The sequence below is a fragment of the Trematomus bernacchii genome, unplaced genomic scaffold, assembly GCF_902827165.1.
Source record: "Trematomus bernacchii unplaced genomic scaffold, fTreBer1.1, whole genome shotgun sequence".
Classification (NCBI taxonomy): domain Eukaryota; kingdom Metazoa; phylum Chordata; class Actinopteri; order Perciformes; family Nototheniidae; genus Trematomus; species Trematomus bernacchii.
In genome coordinates, this window is record NW_022987689.1 from 3,342,131 (window position 1) to 3,360,547 (window position 18,417).

The window sequence follows — 18,417 nt, forward strand, 5'->3', positions numbered from 1 at the left end:
CTTATTTTGATTTCTTACAGTTTTCTATCTGTTTTTGTTGTTTCTTCTCTGCAGAGGAAGGATTGAACCATGAATGCAAGCTCTGTAGTCAGTCATTCGACTCACCGGCGAAGCTTCAATGCCACCTGATTGAGCACAGCTTCGAGGGCATGGGAGGAACCTTCAAGTGTCCGGTCTGCTTTACAGGTATGTATCGTGCGTGTGTGTATTACAGTGTGTGTGTGTGTATCATTGATTCTTAGCCCAACTGACTGATAGGAAGGTGAAGTTGTTATTTACATTAAAAAATGCATAGCTTTGCATTTTTTTGTGTGAAAAGCCGAATGGGTTCTAAATGAGTTGGGAGAGGTCAAGCCAGCAGCTCTGCCAAAGCTTAGAACAGTTTGCTGCATGTGGCTTTTTATTTAGTGAAATTGCTTCCAAATCAAGGCCAAAGAAGGTTCACGAGGTGAGGGTGGGTGGGGGGGGGCGATGGAGGGCGAGAGCAGGGGGGAAGACAGTGTGAGCTGAGGGGGGATGGGGGGGATGGAGGAGTGAGGAAAGAAAAGAAGATGTGCTAATTGTGGATGGCAGTGGTGCTGATAGCTGTAATGATCTCATCTGTCTCTGTGCGTGGAGGTGGAAGGACCGGACTCCTCCTGAGAGGATAGCGCCCTCCTTCAGTGTCAACAGGGTTAACTATCTCTATAATGAAATCTGCAAAGTCGTTAACTTCAGCTCTTCACTCTTTCTCCTTTCTCAGCTCTTTACTCTTCCTCACACTTTTTGGGTCCTCAGCTAATTTCTCTCTTTGGCGCTTCCTGCACCCCCCCCCTCCTCCTCCTCCTCCTAATACACCCATCATTTGTCTTTTCTTCATTTTTTACACCAATTAACATCATTCGCTCACATTTGAGATTTTGTGTCAATATATATTTGTCTTACCTCTTCATCCACCTCACTACTCAGCTCCTTATTCATGTTCCTCATCTCTGCTTCTCTCCTCTCACCTCCCGCTACTCCGCTCTACTTCTCTCATAGCTGTTTTGGCCTTATCTCTCTTTTAGCAGAAGCCTATTGATATATCCCCACCCCGAACCCCCCTCCACCCCTCGCAGGGGTCTGGGCATTTAATATACAGAGCATGCCTCCTTCATCTGAGCCTTCATTTTCCACCGCCGGCTTTGACAGACAGGTCCCCCTTCTCCCTCCGCGTCCATATCGATCACGGCGCATGAGAGAGAAGGATGCTGGGAGGGAGAAGGGGAGGAGGGAGAGACAGAGTACACCCTCAGGACAGTGGTCGCAGAGCAGACAGACAGATGGGCGAAGGCCTAGTGTGGCGGGGCAGGCAGGCTGTGGAGAGTTTGCATGGGCTGAAAGGCCTCCCTCTGTTGGGGATGCAGGGGACAGGCAGACTGAAGTCAGAGCACTCGGAGGAAAAGGAGCAACTGAGACTTTGGCCGACAGCTGTCTCTGAATATATTTCTACAAGTTAAGCCTAGAGAAAAGTAGTGAAAAGACAATACTTTTACAGCCTAACATACACTTACTTACAGTATATTGTTCAATAAATATAAGTTGTGTTAGCAGGCTTATTTTTTATGATCAGTTCAATTTCTCTTATACAGTAGCACAATCCAGTTTTTAAACATCAGTAAAAGTAGCAATGAAACAAAGTTTAAACATTTCATAAAAAGTACCTCATATATTTCCTACAGTATATCTCCTAGTAATTACTTTTATAAATCTCTATTTTGCAAACGCACATTTATTTGAAGGCAATTTATACAAACATGATACTAAATGCTTCAGAAGAATGTTCCTGACATCGTTTTTTCATTTATTTTCTTAAAATATCTGCAACTTATTGCACAAGTTCTAATTGTTAAGTTCAGGCACTCCCACTAATTAGTTAAGGTTATGGAACGAATATGGTCTCGGATAAATTATGAAAAAGTCAAGAGTGCACAAGACAGGATGTATTTTATTTACATTCACCCGAAACCATGATCTTTAATTAACCCTAGTGGGTTTGTTATGTTAACCTAACCACACAGGGGACTCAGGATGTGAACCTTTGGTTAACGTTTAACTGGCAAAACATATAGAGTAGTCCGAGTCGAAGTTAAAGTGGGTATACAGTACATTTGATCAGAACAATATATATATATCAAATTAGGGGAGGAGTAAAGGTACTACTTTAATAGTTACTTTGATTTTTCCAGAACCCTTTGTTTTTTAATTCACTTTGAGGTTTTAGACAGTTTTGTTTAGTCGTAGTGGATGAGATGCTGTTGATGAAACACTGTGTGTACTATTCTAAAAACCTTATTTAGAGATTTAGAAAAAGAATCCATTTGACACACATACAGACATGATGAGTCTGATTATAAAAGCAAGACTTTGATCAAACTGTGTGGTGCAACTAATAATGGCTGGGTCATTGTGTTCACTTGATTACCAAGGTTACTCTTTGTTCAAAAGATCATCCCCCCTTGATGTCCATATTTTAGTTTGATAAACCCCCCTGCGACCCAGTAAACTTGGTGGGAGGCAGGAGGTGATTGTCATTCTTTGACATACCTGATTATCCTCAATCTGCCCCGAAGGGAACGAGAAAAGGACAAACCAAACCACAAAAACAGAGCGGAGGGAAGAATGTGGAAAAGTGAGTTGTAGACGGTAGATGAGGGGAGACAAAATAGAGGAGAAAAGGAGACAAAACTTGGTGGAAGCTGAGAAGGTTGCAACTGGCAAGTTTGGATGTGAGATGAAAGCGGGGAAGAGAAGGAGGAAAAGAGAACTGTGTAGGGGAGGGAGGGTAAATGGAGAGAGGTCCATAAGCCCCTGGATGATGAGAGGGAGGCTGACTCTCCCAGGACAGATTTGACAGGTTTCAGAAGTGGGGGAGCCTGCAGCTAGAAGTGTCTGCCTGCACCCTTAGGAACAGTAGTGAGGGCTGGTGTGGAAATTGTGATTGGGAATATGTGCTTAAGACAAACAAAACAGAAGAAAGTGTTCCTGATGAAAGTCGTAAGTGTGTGTCTCTGTGTGTGCGCTTCCTCTTTTACTTATGTCACAGCGTGAAGCACAAACTTGAAAAACTACAGGATGCAAATCCACAAGAGTTTGACAAATACAGTGGTTTAATTGGCTTTTTGTTTAGTTGCTGCCCGGATCTGCTGCTGCATGTTAGCATTATGACATCTTACATCCAAAAACAACAACAACAACGTAGGCTTAGCACGGACTCAAAATGAGTAATTATCACTTGAAGGCTCCAAATCAACTCTCGCAGTCGACTTGTTTGTGTTGTGCCTCAGAACACTGGGATCAGCCTCTGCATTGTGAACTCTTGGATTAAGCAGAAACAAACACATGTAGGCTAGACGAATAAATAAATGAAAAGGAGAAAGGGGGGAAAAAAAGGATAAACTTTTTTTTTTCCTCCCTTCACAAACAGCTTAGTATTGGTGCAGTGCAGCCTGCAGAGAGCACCACCCTGCCAAAATAAAGATGAGCTGGGGCCTGTAGTAAAGGAGACGTCTGCCATGGGCGGCCCCTGAGATCTAATCAGAGGGCTTAATATCCCCCACAGCGAGGAGACCTTGGCCCCTCAGCCCCCTCAGCCCTGACACCCCTGACGCCCAACCCGGCTCAGCGCTCTGTTCAGCTCCGCTCTGCTCTGGCTCCACAGCCAACAAACTCCACAAAGTTCCCTCTCTCTCCCTACTCTCTGTGTCTCTCTCTCCCTCCCCTCCCTTATTCTCTCTCATTCTCAGCAGGGAGAGACACAATGGCCAGCCACTGATCCTGTTTGGATGTGGTTTTGGATTATTTCTTTCCCCATTTCTCTATGTCCTCATTTTAACCCTCTTGGAAGAAATGCCTCTGTTCCTCCTCTAAATGGGCATTGCAATGGCATGTTTCATATGTGACTCACTCTGCCAAATACCAATACAATGTCCCCTCATTGCCCATTTCAGCTTATCCTTTTATTACATGTTGCTTCAAGACACAAAAAGAGGCTTTACTGAAATGTGTACCACTAATTAAAAGGCTACAACAGTTTATATTAGCAAACACTAACTAACAATTCCATCTATAGCAATTATAAATACAACCAAGCCTGTAAAAATGTCAAAACTCAACTATATAAATAACTGAAAAAGTAGTTGAGATGTCATAAGTCCATTTACAATTTATTTTTCTTACAGGAGATTTCTAAGTGCCATTAGTGGGTTCTAGGCTCTGGCACTTTAGGATCTGGCCCTTTTACTAAGCTGTCATTTTCCACTATAAATTGATAAATGCATAGCTGATTAAATGTGTCTCTTACTGGAAGTGGACCAAATATCCATGTAAACAGCGAGCATCAGCTAACTTGACATCTCAGTTGTGTTTGGCCCTATTGTACAGTATTTGAAGGCCCCCCAAGTCTCAAATCCATTTTTATTTTTGCTGTATTGACTTTTTCTTCCGCTAGCCAAAGACATAATGAAGGCTTCCTGCGGCTGTTGTGACCTGCTTCTGTACAGTATATGCAGACAAAATGCAGCCAAAGAAAAAACCTATTGTTTATCAGCGCATTTTGTCTTTCAGAGCATGTATTCCCCACAAAGAAAATTGTCATCGTTTTTGGAGCATAACAGAGGCACAATTGGCCTTAACCTTGAGCGGCAATGTTTTGTAGCAAACTGTAAAACCAGCCATCTATCTGCTATTATGTTTGCCTTCAGATTGTTGTGGTCATTAGTTTCAGAAATGGACCATATAGTTGTTGATTGTTCATTAGAGGAGGTTTGTTCATTTCGGGTTAACATGCTTGCATGTTCCAGAGACAGCTGTCACCCAGGCATTAGCAGTCTGAAAGCACCACTGCAGTGTCTGCTTTGAATCTAACTTTTATTTCCCAGGTCAGGAGTGTGACATTCAATGAAGCAGAGTGTGTCTCAAGTGTACGCAGCTCAATAATTAATAACCGCTCTCCCAGGTGAGCTCAAATTGGGACACGTTAATGTTGCAGAGCCCCGCCACGGGGCTGCAGCGACCCCTAAGCCATCTCCGACACAAACCTCACCTTTTGTGGCTGTGCGTTGTTCCTCCCTCTCCTTGTGGCCCACGGTGCATGCATTAAAATAAAAAGTTATTTTAAGCTGTAAGAAATTCAAATGAAGCCCCCACATGCTAACTTTTCCAGAGCATCCAGACCTTTGAGATTAGACAGCCATCCTTAAAGCACAAGGGTCTGGGATAACAAACGGCATGTTTGAAGTGCTCCTTGGAGAATGCAGACACACACACACACATGCAAGACACATTCACCCAAGACGCACAATTGCCTCCCCCTTAGTCTTTTCCAGTGTGGACTTTGGCTTAATTAAAGCACAAATGTATGGTATATGTTTTAAGTGCCAGCGAGTTGTGTGTTTATATGATGGTGAGTGTAGTCTCAGTCTGCATGAATAAGTAGTGCAACAACATGAATATTTATATTGTCAATATAATTAGCGATGTAGACTAATGGAGGCCATGTTTTGCACTTGAAGCCATGCCAGTTTTTTGTGGTTGTTTATTTTCTGGCTTGTTGTCCCCACAGTTGTGCTAAATAAAGACCATAATTATTCCCAAAATATTATGAATGCGCTAGCTCTAGTGCCATGAATATGACCACTCTAGCTTCACTGTTAACATCTAAATTGTTATGTTTTTTTTTTCTTCCAATTATACAGCTCATAACATTGTTTTTTTATTGTTGATAGTACATTCATTTGTTTGTTATTAAGTCATTTTCTTTGCCATTTGACATAGTCTGTTTTTAATCTTTACTCAGGCAGATGCAATTATGATTTTGCCTTTGTTCCCTTAATGCAGGCAACAAGGCTCTACTCTAATTTACCACAGTCAACAATGGGAGGCAAAGAGTAGCGATGTTATACAGTCAAAACAATTTGTGCGGTATCAAACACTTTTAAAGTCTTGCACAACATTTCATACATTTCTTCTCTTCTGCCTTGTCTCCTTTCCTCGTAGTATTCGTCCAGGCCAATAAGCTCCAGCAGCACATCTTCTCCACACACGGCCAGGAGGATAAGATCTACGACTGCTCGCAGTGCCCACAGAAGTTCTTCTTCCAGACAGAGTTACAGGTGAGCCTCGGGCTGGCGGAGCAAAAGGGCCACCAGCTAAAGCTGCGACCGCTAATCACACATGACAGCTTAACAAACACTAAACACAGCTCACTGCTCTCCGTCTATCCTCTCCATCTCGGCTGGGAGAAGAGACTCAGAAGGAATTATTTCAGTCCGTTTCCAAAACTCATTTGTGATGTGCAGATATGATATGATTTGCTTATTAGACCAGCAGAGCACTAAAATATCTGGAATTAGAGGATTAGTGGAATGTGCGTTTTTGAAGAGGTAATTACATACAGTGCAGAGGCAAAAACACAGTTGAGTCAATATGCCTGCATCTGCCCTCCTAATCACAGAGGATGCCTCATGGCTAAATATGAGCTTTGTCCTCTGGGAGACCGTATCTGCCCTTCAACAAAGTTAGTAGTTGGACTTATGAACTCGCAACGTTAGCGAGATAATCCATTTTCAAGCAATCTTTTTCTCCAGTCCTTGGAGAACCTGAAAAAATGAAACAGACCTTATTATATTATTTCACTGTGGTGGTGTTTTCAAGCAGCTTTGTTTTGTTTGGGGGATTCTCTTCCATACGCATGGCGCACATCTCATATCCAGATTTCTTTTTTCTATTTACCTTAAGAAATCATTAAAATATTTAGTCTTAAACCGTGGTGTTCAGTCCAATCACTGAAATTAATCCTAAATTACCTTAAAGCGCATAGAGAAGCCGAAGGCTCCTCACCACATCCTCAAAGTACAACATTTCTGAAACTTGGATTAGCAGGACTATGTATAAGCAGGTAGCTGGAGGAAGTATCCAGGGCTTGGCCCGGCTCATTGATCCGCAACGATTTTCATATTGAGATTCAGGTTGTAAACACAGAGGCGTCTGTATGCCAGGAGGAAGGTGAATATGATCATTATCTGCTAGTCATTTGAGCACAGCCTCCATGAATAAAACAAGTCCTGATCCACCTACATGCAACTCCACCACAAAGAAGGTTATTTAACAAGACTCATCCTTCAACCAACTACCATCATGGAGTCTTTTCATTCATGACAAGGCCTCATAGTTATCGCATGCTCCTCTCTCATTGGTACCAGTGTTGTCTATAAAGAACGGGTTGTTGGAGGTGCCTGCAAACAATCTCAAATAACCTGGGGATATTTTCCTACTTTTTTTTTGTTTGACATTTTTTGGAATGAAGAATTCTCCCCCTCCCAGCGGTGTTGTTTCATGCATGATTATATTGTTTTACACTGAACAGAAAAGAGTAAAACATGAAAGACCTATGGCTTGTTGTGAAACAGGGGGTTATGAAAGGAGAGCAGGAATGAGCTTGGGGGATAAAAACAATCATTACACTCAACCTGTGCCATCCTCTAAAGGCAGTCCCATGTGAGTGCATGCTCACACTCACTCTTACACATGTGTAGCTTATATAAACCCGTGCATACATTTTCTTCCTTATATTCACACAGAAATACATGTCAACGTTTATTTAGACTGTGACCAACTCAAAGATTTATGATGTTCTTTTTTCTTCCTTTGTCTTGAGATGCAACGTCTCTACTTTGTAATGGTAGATTTGCCTTGTCTATGGTTAAATCCTTCAACAAAGAGTGAACGCTGGAGTCTTGTTTTTAGTTGTTTGTTTGCAGTTGCCATTTTCTATGCATCACACTTCAAAATGTCTCACTGACATGGGGCAGTCGTTTGTCAGTCTGTGTGAAGTGGAGCTGTCTTCCAGCAGCGAGAGAAGTGGAGGCTCTCTCTCTTTGCCAGGTCTGGAGTTTGGAGTTTCTCCCTGTTTCTCCCTGACTCTCTGGCCCACTCGCAGGCTGCCTGGGCTCCTCATCTCTCACAGTAGTCGGAGGGGTCAAAGGGCCAGTGCAAGCTGGGAGAAGGAGCAGCAAGAGGGAGAGCTGCCTCGGCAGGTAAAGGGAAGCAGGAACGATATTTTATTAATTTGCTGCTGAGATCCTGAAACAGACCAAAGGCTGTGACAGGTATCCAGTGCACCGCACCACATCCTCCCCCACCGCCTCCCCCCGTGAACTCTACCCTGCAAGGGGCTAGCCAATTTTCGCCAGCCTGTCGAGATGGATGATGGGAGAGCATCCGTCTAATCAGCCCTCCTAGGACCCCCCGCCCAGCCGCCCCCCTCAGACTGGTCAGATTGACTGACTCCTGGGCCTGTGTGCCCCAGAATCCAGATTCCAAAGGAGAATAATCTCTCTTGCTCTCCCTTCTTTCTCTCCCTTTTTCCTCTCCCTTTTTCCTCTTTCTTTCACAACCAACACAAAATAAGCACTGAGATGCATAGACCACCATTCCCCTCAAAACTCTCCAGAGGACTCCCCTCCACCATCACACACTCACGTAGCCTCCACCCTGCGCATCCCTCTCCCTCACCCCATTAAAATATGGAGCAAAGACTAGATATTTCATGAGGTGCTGATGGGGAGGGCAAGTAGGCTGGCTGTGCAGCTCTTTTTCTGACCCTCATCTACTGCCCACCCCTTGAGCAACTGAGAGACATGGCTTCACTATATCCTCTCTCCAAAATAATACCCACTGTCCTGTCATTTTTAAAGCAGCTGGCCCTTATGAGAAAAAAAAGTCCCTGGGTTCTAGCAAAGGCCACATTGCAATGTGAAACTTGATAATAAACTTCCTTTTCCCTCTGCGGTGGCGGCTTCAGATACAGTCGCTTTTTAACAATGCGAGAGGAACTGAGCCTCTGACAATGCTGCGAGGCTGGATTAATTAGACAGATTCATTAACTGATGGATGCGCAGTATATTAGCCACAGCTTAAATCTGACATTTCTCCAAGTGCAGTTCATTTGAAAAAAAACACAAGTTCAGCTCCTCCAGCGACGCTGCGTACCGGAGAGCTGCAATCTGAGGTTTCTCTCCCAATGATCCCAACGCCTCTAAAGACAAGACGATGAGATTGAAGTTACACAACAGTGAAGATGACATTTTCCGCACCAGACTCCCTTGGTCCTTTTAAGCTGGGCTGTCTTTTTTTTTCCTCCTCCACCCTCCAATTTCATTATCATTCCTTGGAAGTGACACAAGATTGTAAGTCATGTGTTAAGTTGTGCCGTGATAGACAGAGGAGTGGAAGGACTGGGGTACCGTACGACTTCTCCCTCTCCTCAGATGCCCGCAGGACACGTACCTTAATTGGAGTGTCTTTTAAAAGGATTCCTTCAAAGACAATCCAGAGATCCCTGGCCTTAATGAGTGCTGAAAGTGACAAGAGCACATCTGCATCATGTTCTACTTCCCCACACAAATGAGATTCTCCTCTCCCCGTGTGATAGCCATTATTGCCAAGCTGTGACCAATTCCACTGTTTTAATTAAGCATATTTATAGGCTTCACGGTCACCAGGTGTAAACAGCTATGCATGTCACGGCGTCCGTCTTAAACAGAAAATAGGCAGAACAAATGAGAGATGGACAGTTGCGGAATTGGAGGGCGTAGGGAAGAAAGACCATGAAATGGGTTAAATGTATCCAAAGTGTGTATCCATATTATAATGCATGGAATAACTAAAGTTCTGTGAATGATGGCTCTTCAAAACTATATCCTAGACATTTATTTTCCGCTCTTGCTTTTGATGAGATCTTATGAATGGCACTCTTCAGCATGAAGCACAGAGACTTAATTCCCCAGAAGTTTACCTTCCTTTTTGTCGTTTTATTTTGTTATGAATTTTAAAATATGCCCCGAAAAACGCCCCAACTGCCCTGCGTCCCAAAAGTGTCTCACAAAAGCAAAGCTTCATGTGTTTGTCCCTAAGCGACTCTCAAACACCCCATTTTCTCTGAATATCTTGATCTGCCAAGTATGACAGCTCCTCACGCTTTTGAAAGTTGTATATATATATTTTTTTTCCTTTTATATGACAACTTGTTTTCTTCTTCATCACCCCAGGTGCTCAGAATTCTGTCACTATTTCAAAAAGTTGCACTACAAAATAAAAGAACAATGCATTAGGAAAAAAAAAACAGCTGCTTGTGAAGCGCCATCATTAATATTTAAGCTTATTTATAATTATGTTCAACACTGTACACACACTGTAAATGGGGACATAAACAACCTTAGATGACTAGTGATGTATCACAATAGTGGTGTTCTAGTTTTGTAGGTGGATCAGAATTAGACAGCATGACAGACCTAATGATCCTGGGAGGATATTCTCTATTTCTCACTGTGTGTGTGTGTGTGTGTGTGCGTGTGCGTGTGTGTGTGTATATACATCTGTGTGCGTGCTGTATGTGTTTGTCTTTGTGTCTTTCCCTCCCAGGGTCTGATATGTGCATGCAAACACATTGTCTGGAGGGAGACATGACAAAAACTCCCAGAAGCCTTTGAGCTGTTCTTTTTTTCTTTTGCCTGTGTTGCACCACTGGGGAAAGTTAAATCCAAACAAAGAGGAGACGCTTGGTGTGCTGTGCTGGAATCCATCTCCAGATCTCTCCCTCACACATGTCTCTTTTACTTTTCTTAGTTGACTTTTCCAACAACTTTGATAAATGCCATTTTAAGCGCATCTCAGGAAATCCACTACAGGCTTAATTTACTGCCTGTAGTGATTTGATTTTCAAGTGTCTATTATGCTGTTGATGTTAACAAAATGCAGCAGAGGCCAAAATAAACAGCATTAGAACAATTAGTCCCTCTCGAATTTCATATTCACACATCGCACCACGGAAGTAATTTAACTCTTCAGGTTTATAAAATGATGTTAAATGATACTGGTCAATTAAAAGCTCATTTTCTGTTTCGCTCTTCAATTTCGATAGGAAAACATTCCCATAGAAGCGTGGAAATGCAGGAGAAAATGTAGTCCTCAAAAATCTCCGTATTTGTGAAGTGGCATATCTAGCAGCACAGCAGAGGGGGGGGGGGGGCGACGCTCTGTAGCATCCCTAGTCAAAGTCTGTCCCTGACTGAAGTGGTTAAATGTGAGAGTAATTGTGTTTTGTTTCTGGGACTGACATGTGGAACCCCATGGACCCCATCTCCCTCCCAGTGACAGGCAGAGATCCTCCCCCCTCGCTCTGTCTAATTAGAGGATGTAGCCCAGGGCTCATGTCCCAGGAAGACCCATCCCCCTCCCAAGATGGCTCCCCTAAGAAAGCCCTTAATTGGGTTCTTTAGTCATAGTCTTCATTTTGGCTGGAAAGGCATCTGTGTGTTGCTATCACCTCAGAATACAGTTTGTATCGCTCTCTTGTGTTGTTTTTTTTCTTCCTCTCACCGGCCCTCTCTCTATTGCTTTCCCTCTCTCCCTCTCCCCTTCTCCCACTCTCTCCTCACTTAATGAGGCCCCATAATAACACAGCAGTTGTGCAGTTGTTTTGCTACCTCAGTCAAACAGCGGGATCACTGCATAGTGTGTTTCTAGTACCATTCACTTGTCTACTTAGACAGGGTAATGAGTATCATTTGGAGCTACAAAGCACCGGCCCACAAAAAGGGTGGTCCGTCATCTCCGGTTACACCTCAGAAGCATTTGCTTGGGGTAGTTAGACATCTAATCAAAGGTTTTCAAGCTTTGTGGATTTATTATATATTTCTTACCAGCTTTCAGTGCGCAAATCACCGGACGCAAAACGACACACATGGAAGACATTGAAATCCATCGTTGTTGTCAACTCCACCCTAACCTAGCGCTGTTACTGTATGACCACGACTCCCCGGACACCTCACTTCAAATAAGACAGTCTGTTACCATGGTGACCAGGACGGTAGTGGCACAACTGTGTTTGGGGTCAACCTTCCCCACGGCCTGATAAGTGATGACTGTGGAGAATGCCGACTGCTGTATTATTTATTTATTTATTTGATTGTGTTCTTCATTGGCTAAACTAGCCAGCAGTAAGCCTGGCCTGAGGTCAGAGCAGGAAAGGATTACTCTCTCAGAGGACCGGTCAACAGTAGGGAAGGCACAAAGGGAAAACTGAGTCAATACTGGACCAGGTTCAACACACCATTAAAGATCAGGACTGAACACAGCACTCTAGTCTTTCGCCACGGCAGTGTTAGCGATAAGAAAGCATTTCAAACGCTTAATCACAAAATTAAACAATGTGCTCCTTACTGTCCGCAGTTTATATTTAAATCATTACACAAAAACGTAAATAAGCTTAAATATCCAAGTCGTTACTTTAAGTCACCTTGCAGATTGGAGCCTTAAAAAGAGACAAGGGTTCTAACCCTGTTTTAGTATCATTTGATGACTTATGTGTTAATTAAATTCCTGAGTGATGACTACGGGTATGCACAGGTCTCAGTGGTTTTGTGCACACTCCCCGTGCTCCAGATGCAGACGTACCGTATGTCAGCCATGCAGCGAAATAGAGAAACTCGGCACACACTGATAAGACTTTTAATCATAGCTTAGAGGGGGATGTTTACAGTTTTAACTGTTCCTTCCATTTTTGGATTATAGATAAACTGAATAAGACACTTTAGCTGCAGGGGTTAAAATAAATGTGCTTAACTCTTCTAATTAAATAGTTTCTTTAATGAGCGCCTTTTCTGTAACTAAGACTAACTTGACTCACACTATCAAATCATTGCTTTACTGTTGAACTAGCGTTTCAACAGACACACAGACATGTCATGATACTTTATAAAATAATGAACCAAATAGTCTTTTGTTTAAGTTATCTTTTTGTCAGGAATGTACCACCGCACTGCTAATAATCTAGCTTATAGTTGCAGTACTTCCTGCCTGGCTTTTTATACATTTTGGCAGCTATTACGAATTAATCATTATAATATGGTGTTGCTATAATTTAAAGATGCATCACTGCATTTGAGGGCTACCTAATGTGAACCATTATGTTCAATTCAGTGGTCAGCTCTACACTTGCTCTAGACAAAGAGCGTATACTGCTTTGATTGTGGAGCTTTGAATAGGCCATGGCTTAAGAAGTCGTTAATGCTCACTCAGCTCCCTGACAACTCGATAAAGCCGGGGTTTAATGTTACATGCTGCATAACACCAGGTAGATGTGCAGACACATTGTAGCCTACTTAACATGTGCTCTGCAGGTATTAACATTATGCTAATCAAACATTGTTAGAGTTGCGATTAAGCTTTACATCCTTCCTCTGTGATGTTGGACAATGTGAAGATTGTCTTTTAATACAGCGGGATCAGATGAAAGGGAGAATGTGTGTGCTAATCTGCTGGACTTCTTTTGCAGAGCTGATGTAAGAGATGCACCTCTGTTGCCTCACTGGAGACCGGGTGCTATCGATGGAGACCAGAGCAATGGGGAACGACATAAAGAATGATTAGTTAATAAATCAACTCCCCAGCCTACTTGCTGTTTCTCGCTCTCTGCTCTTCTCCAATCGTTCCCCATTTTGTCTCTACCTCTCACTCTCTGCAGCAATGTTTAATTCCTAAGACGTGTTGCACCTGTTTGCATGGGTACACAAGACCCCTGCTGGATGTTCCCCCTCCTCTCCCACTACCCCTGAGGGCGTTGCAGCAGGGTGATGTAATCAGATGAAAGTGGTGCTTTTAACGGTGGCACAGAGCCGGTGAGATAATGGGAGAGGAAGAGGAGGCTCGCTCCGAGCCAATGCAGCCAGTCTTCAAGGGAGAAGCGGGTGCGCATTATTGATCAGAGCAAAATTTAATTTAGTGAAGAATCGACTCCAATGGTTTACCTGAACACTGCTGGTAGCTGGGCCCTGCAGCAGGCCTGTGTGGCCAGCAGGTGGTTGAAAGGATCGAGGAGGAGATTAAGGGTTGGATAGAAGGGAAGGAAATGGATGATAAGAGGAATGGCAGAGTTTCAGGGGGAATAGGATGGCATTGAAGGAGGGAGTTAGGATGGGAGCTAAAAGGCTTAATGGAGGGCATCTAATCCTAAATTGCAGTGATTCTGGTGTGACACCATTAGTGACATCCTCTTTGCCGGGGCACTGGACATTTCAGTCATTTTCTCGCACAAGATGAGAATGATGTGTTTCACTTCTAATTTGACATTTGTGGTTGGGTAACTATAAGTATTTAACTTACACAGCGCCGCTGCAGAGGTACTTGAAGAACTTGACAAGGATGAAGATTGGAAAGTGAATTTCCCCCCACCCTCCCTTCAATACTCATACACAGAACAGTTTATAGCTTCTCTGAGGAGTTCAGTATCCACAGAGATAAAGGTATCACTTTCATTTTCTTTAACGTTTTTTTTTTTACCCCCCTCTTTTCCTTTATTTCCCTTTCGTCTGCATGGCTGCCACAGCCACTGAAGTCGTTTAACACCGTCCTTGAGAAAGCCCTCAGTGAGAAAACTCCTGGCATGTTTAAGGAAAAGGTAGAATGCAGTGTGTGTCAGACAGAGCTGGGACAAGTAGAGGGGGGAGCCATTCCCCAGAGAGGTTATTTTCCCCTCTAATAGCTGTTACGAGCCCTACATTATATCCAAGGAGCTACGTTCCTTTGGGGTCCACAGACACACACACAGACACACACACAGACACACACACACCTAGACGCACTGGCACACTTACACAAAGGCATGCACACTCAGTTGAGCACAATTCTTCTCTCTGTTTCTCTTTTTTACACACATACACACACACACACACACACACACACACACACACACACACACACACACACACACACACACGGTCACACACACTCAGTCCTAGCCGCTTTGCTCTCCTCGTGTCAATATCGTGCCATTTGAAGTCACGTACTGCAGGGGCTTCTGGGAGTCGCCGAGGAGCCAGGCTGACGAGTAATGGGCCGCATTCATTAATAAGGTTGCCGTGCTCCTGTCCCTCCTCAGCAACACCAAGGATGTCTTCACCGGGGGGGTAGGGGGTTGGTGGAGTGTGAGGAGGGGGAGGAGGTGAGTTGGGGCGAGAGAGAGAAAGAGAGCGTCCCGTGGGGAGTCTCCTCCCAGACTCACTTAAAGGAGCTTTATTTTAGCAAGAGAGGAGAGAGGGAAGCAGAGGAGCTGTCCGGGGCCGCCTCTTTAAAAAAGGGAGAGCAGGGCCCAGGCGAGCCGCGCTAACCCTTACAGGGGTCACACTCCTGCTCCCCGTCAAACAGCTTATTACCCCACCTGTCGGGAAGTAATCGCCCTAGCTGAAAGGAAAGCTGTCGAGGTGTTTAAATGCTTTATATGGAGGCAGCTGAAAGGGTAAAAGGGAAGGAATGAATGCAAGGGGGGGGGGGGGGGGGGCTAATAGTCATCTCCCAGCTACTGCCTGAGGGATTCTGCACCTACAGGACTGAAGGTGACTGCTTTGGTAAACCTTGTCACTGAGGTTGCAGTAATAATTGTTTGTCCCCTCCTCCCCCCCCATTTTATTTTGAAACTAGTTAAGCAGTACAAATGTCATTTTACAGCCTTGTGCACCTAATGCTGTGCCGATGTGCAGAACAAAGTGTATGTGTGTGTGTGCACTGAGGTGCTTGTGTGTGTTGATGACTCTGTGACAGGTGTGTCTAGTCCATGCCAGTTTAGAGAGTCCAAGGCCCGTGTTTTAAACAGAGCACAGCAAGTGGGGCATGTAGTTTGCATTAAAGGGATTAGCAGTCACTTCAAAAGATGACCTGGATTCAGCCCACCAGGGACACCAGTTACACACCCCCTGGTCCACACTCCCTTTAAAGAACCTGGCACAGCTGCCCCACTACAACCACTCTCAACGGCCTGTGTGTGTGTGCCTGCATATATTTGGGAGATACAGCAAAACAGTGATATTGTCAGCTTGTTATCCTGTCACGGGGAATTGTGCACCGTTACATATTTACAGAAGTGTGGAGGATCAAATCGCCAACGGCCTCACCTGCACATAAAGTATTTCTGAACTTCCCTCCCTGCACTGTCCATTTGCAGCAGATTCAATAAATGTAGGCTCTGAATAAACAAGACTCTAAGGATGATATTCCTTCAGGTGTACCAGTGCCTTTTTATGGATTTGTTTCCATGGACACAGTCTTTGATCGGAAGGCAGAATGTTATCCGTCAGTGGTCGTGTGCCTTTGTGTTAGACCACGACTTATCTAGGCCTAATCCTAACACCAGCTGATATTGATGTACACAGGTTTGACTCCTGTGCAAGTTAATTGGATCCGGATAATGAAAGCCTAATAATGGCAACGTTCAAATGTCAACAGAATCAAAAGTGCTTGCCTATCATAACATTTATAACACATTTCAAGGTGCAAAGCAATAGTGTCCTTGGTATGGAAGATGAATACTGTTCCCAATGTACTTTTAATGAAAGGATAGGAAGATGAAAGATGCGTTTGTTGTACTGTATGTGATCATAATGTTTCCCCTGTTTCTTTGTGTGTCCTTGCAGAACCACTCGTTGACTCAGCACAGCAGCTAACATGGCAAAGATCAGCGCCGTGGCCGAAAACAAGGATCACATGACGCAGAGAATAATGTCGGACCGCCAATTACCGTCAGTGCAGTTTCCCACTGACTGTCTTGCACTGAACTTTCGATTCAGTTTCACCACAAGGAACCACGCCACAGCAAGAAAAAAGAAAAGCTAAGAAAATAAAAGAAAGAGAGGGGGAAAGAACATAAAATGACCCTCCCGGTTCTTTACTAACCATTATTTCAAAAATAAAGAAAAAGCCAACTTGTTTGTACATAGAATTCTTCATGTGTTGCTTAACTACAGCTATATTGCAATCTTATACAGTATTTGCCAATGTACAGTTCAAAAATGTTTATCCAAAAAAAAGAGAAGGGGAAAAAAATATCAATGACATTGTCAATCAGACCAGATGGGACTCACAGTTGTGTAAAGGAGATACAGGGTGCCACTGAGAGCGTAGGAAGCTGTAGGATCCCGCAAGTGTTGTCAGGAGGACTCTTTTCATCAGCGACACTCCTGCTGCGCAGTATGTCACTATGTATCCTAACATGGTCAATCATTACGGGGTAGAAAAGCTCGATTCACCAGCATAAGCTGAGATCTTGACTGTGTGTCCGTCGTTTCGTGGCTGCCAGAGGACCAGCTGAGAACGGTGGTGCGACTAATCTGCACTGCCTGCGCTGGAGTTCAGATGAGAGGCAAAAAAATACAAATACAAGAAAGAGAGAAAAAACAACACAGAAAAACAGGACAGGATGCTGATATATGCAAACGCAGTGACACAGATTTGGAAAAGGCTAGTTCCTCTGGTTGGCTCGTGAACAGAGGCGTGAAGCTCCCATGTGGCTCTCAGAGCATGGGGAAAATCTCCGGCCCACTGACTCAACCTGTACATTTCTGTTGTCAATGTTTACTGCTCGTTGAAGCCTGGAGATTACTGGAATTATTTTCCCTTTTATGTTTTATCTATACATATTTTTCGCAGTAGGGGAGTAAATCCATTTGGATTTGGGGGTCATGAAGACTGAGCATAATTTCAGTCTGTTCTGGGGATATAATGTAATTACAAAACTCTGTCCCTGGCTCTCCTGGAGAGTGCCCGAGTACTCCTTGTTTCTTTGCAGTGTCCCATTGCTCTATGCTCAAGCTGGAAGCCTCTGTGGCATCATATGAAACTTTAAAACATTCTGTTATGTAAATGTTTTGCATTCATTGAACCTGAGATGCACTTTTGTATAAAACTTTAATGTTTTGACATTTTGATTGAGAATTGTTCGTACACAGTTTACAGGAAATCACCATCTCCTGCAGCAAAAGGACAGTTATCTCAGATGTTATTAAAATGTATTGAGTTCTGTATTTGGCAGACCTCATTTTTTTGTGTTGCACATGTGATGGAAATATTAAAAACTGTATGAAGAACTGGCTTCATTGTCCTTTCATTATCTGCTGTATATAAAATACGTGTATCTGTGTGTGAACGTGTGTGTGAACATAATTAACCCATCAGACAAGACCTTTGACAGCACAAACACGATCATCATCAAAAGCTTACACTGCTTTTTTTCTTTTTATCAAATTGGATCCTATTTTTCCTCGCTGCCTTGTGGCTCTCGCTAACAAACATCTGAGCATCTTAAGGGAGGTCTGTGTTATTAATGACTCCATTACCCATCACCCTGTGCGGTCCCATTCTACACACCCTTGCGCTAGGTCTATTTAGGGAGAATCCAGCACTCCGGGAGACGGAGAAAAAGATTCTTCTGCCTTTGCGGGATGGGACGAAACCCACGAAACAACATCTGTCTGTCCCAGCAAATGATTCATCAACGGTGACATGCGAGCAGCATAACATTTGTCGAAGCTTTCAGTTTTGTTTTTAAAAAAGCTCAGCGCTGCAGCTCAT

The 18,417-nt window shown here is 43.6% G+C and overlaps 1 protein-coding gene across 1 annotated transcript in view; it reads left to right on the forward strand.

The window, feature by feature from the left end:
* LOC117488595 (zinc finger protein 521) overlaps positions 1 to 17,933 on the forward strand; it is an 87,453-nt gene extending 69,520 nt beyond the window's left edge. Inside the window, 3 exon segments of the mRNA XM_034137593.1 lie at positions 55 to 186; positions 6,016 to 6,131; positions 16,485 to 17,933. Of these exon segments, the coding sequence (XP_033993484.1) occupies positions 55 to 186; positions 6,016 to 6,131; positions 16,485 to 16,514 (278 nt within the window). The 3' untranslated portion in view covers positions 16,515 to 17,933.
* The last annotated feature ends 484 nt before the right edge of the window (positions 17,934 to 18,417 follow it).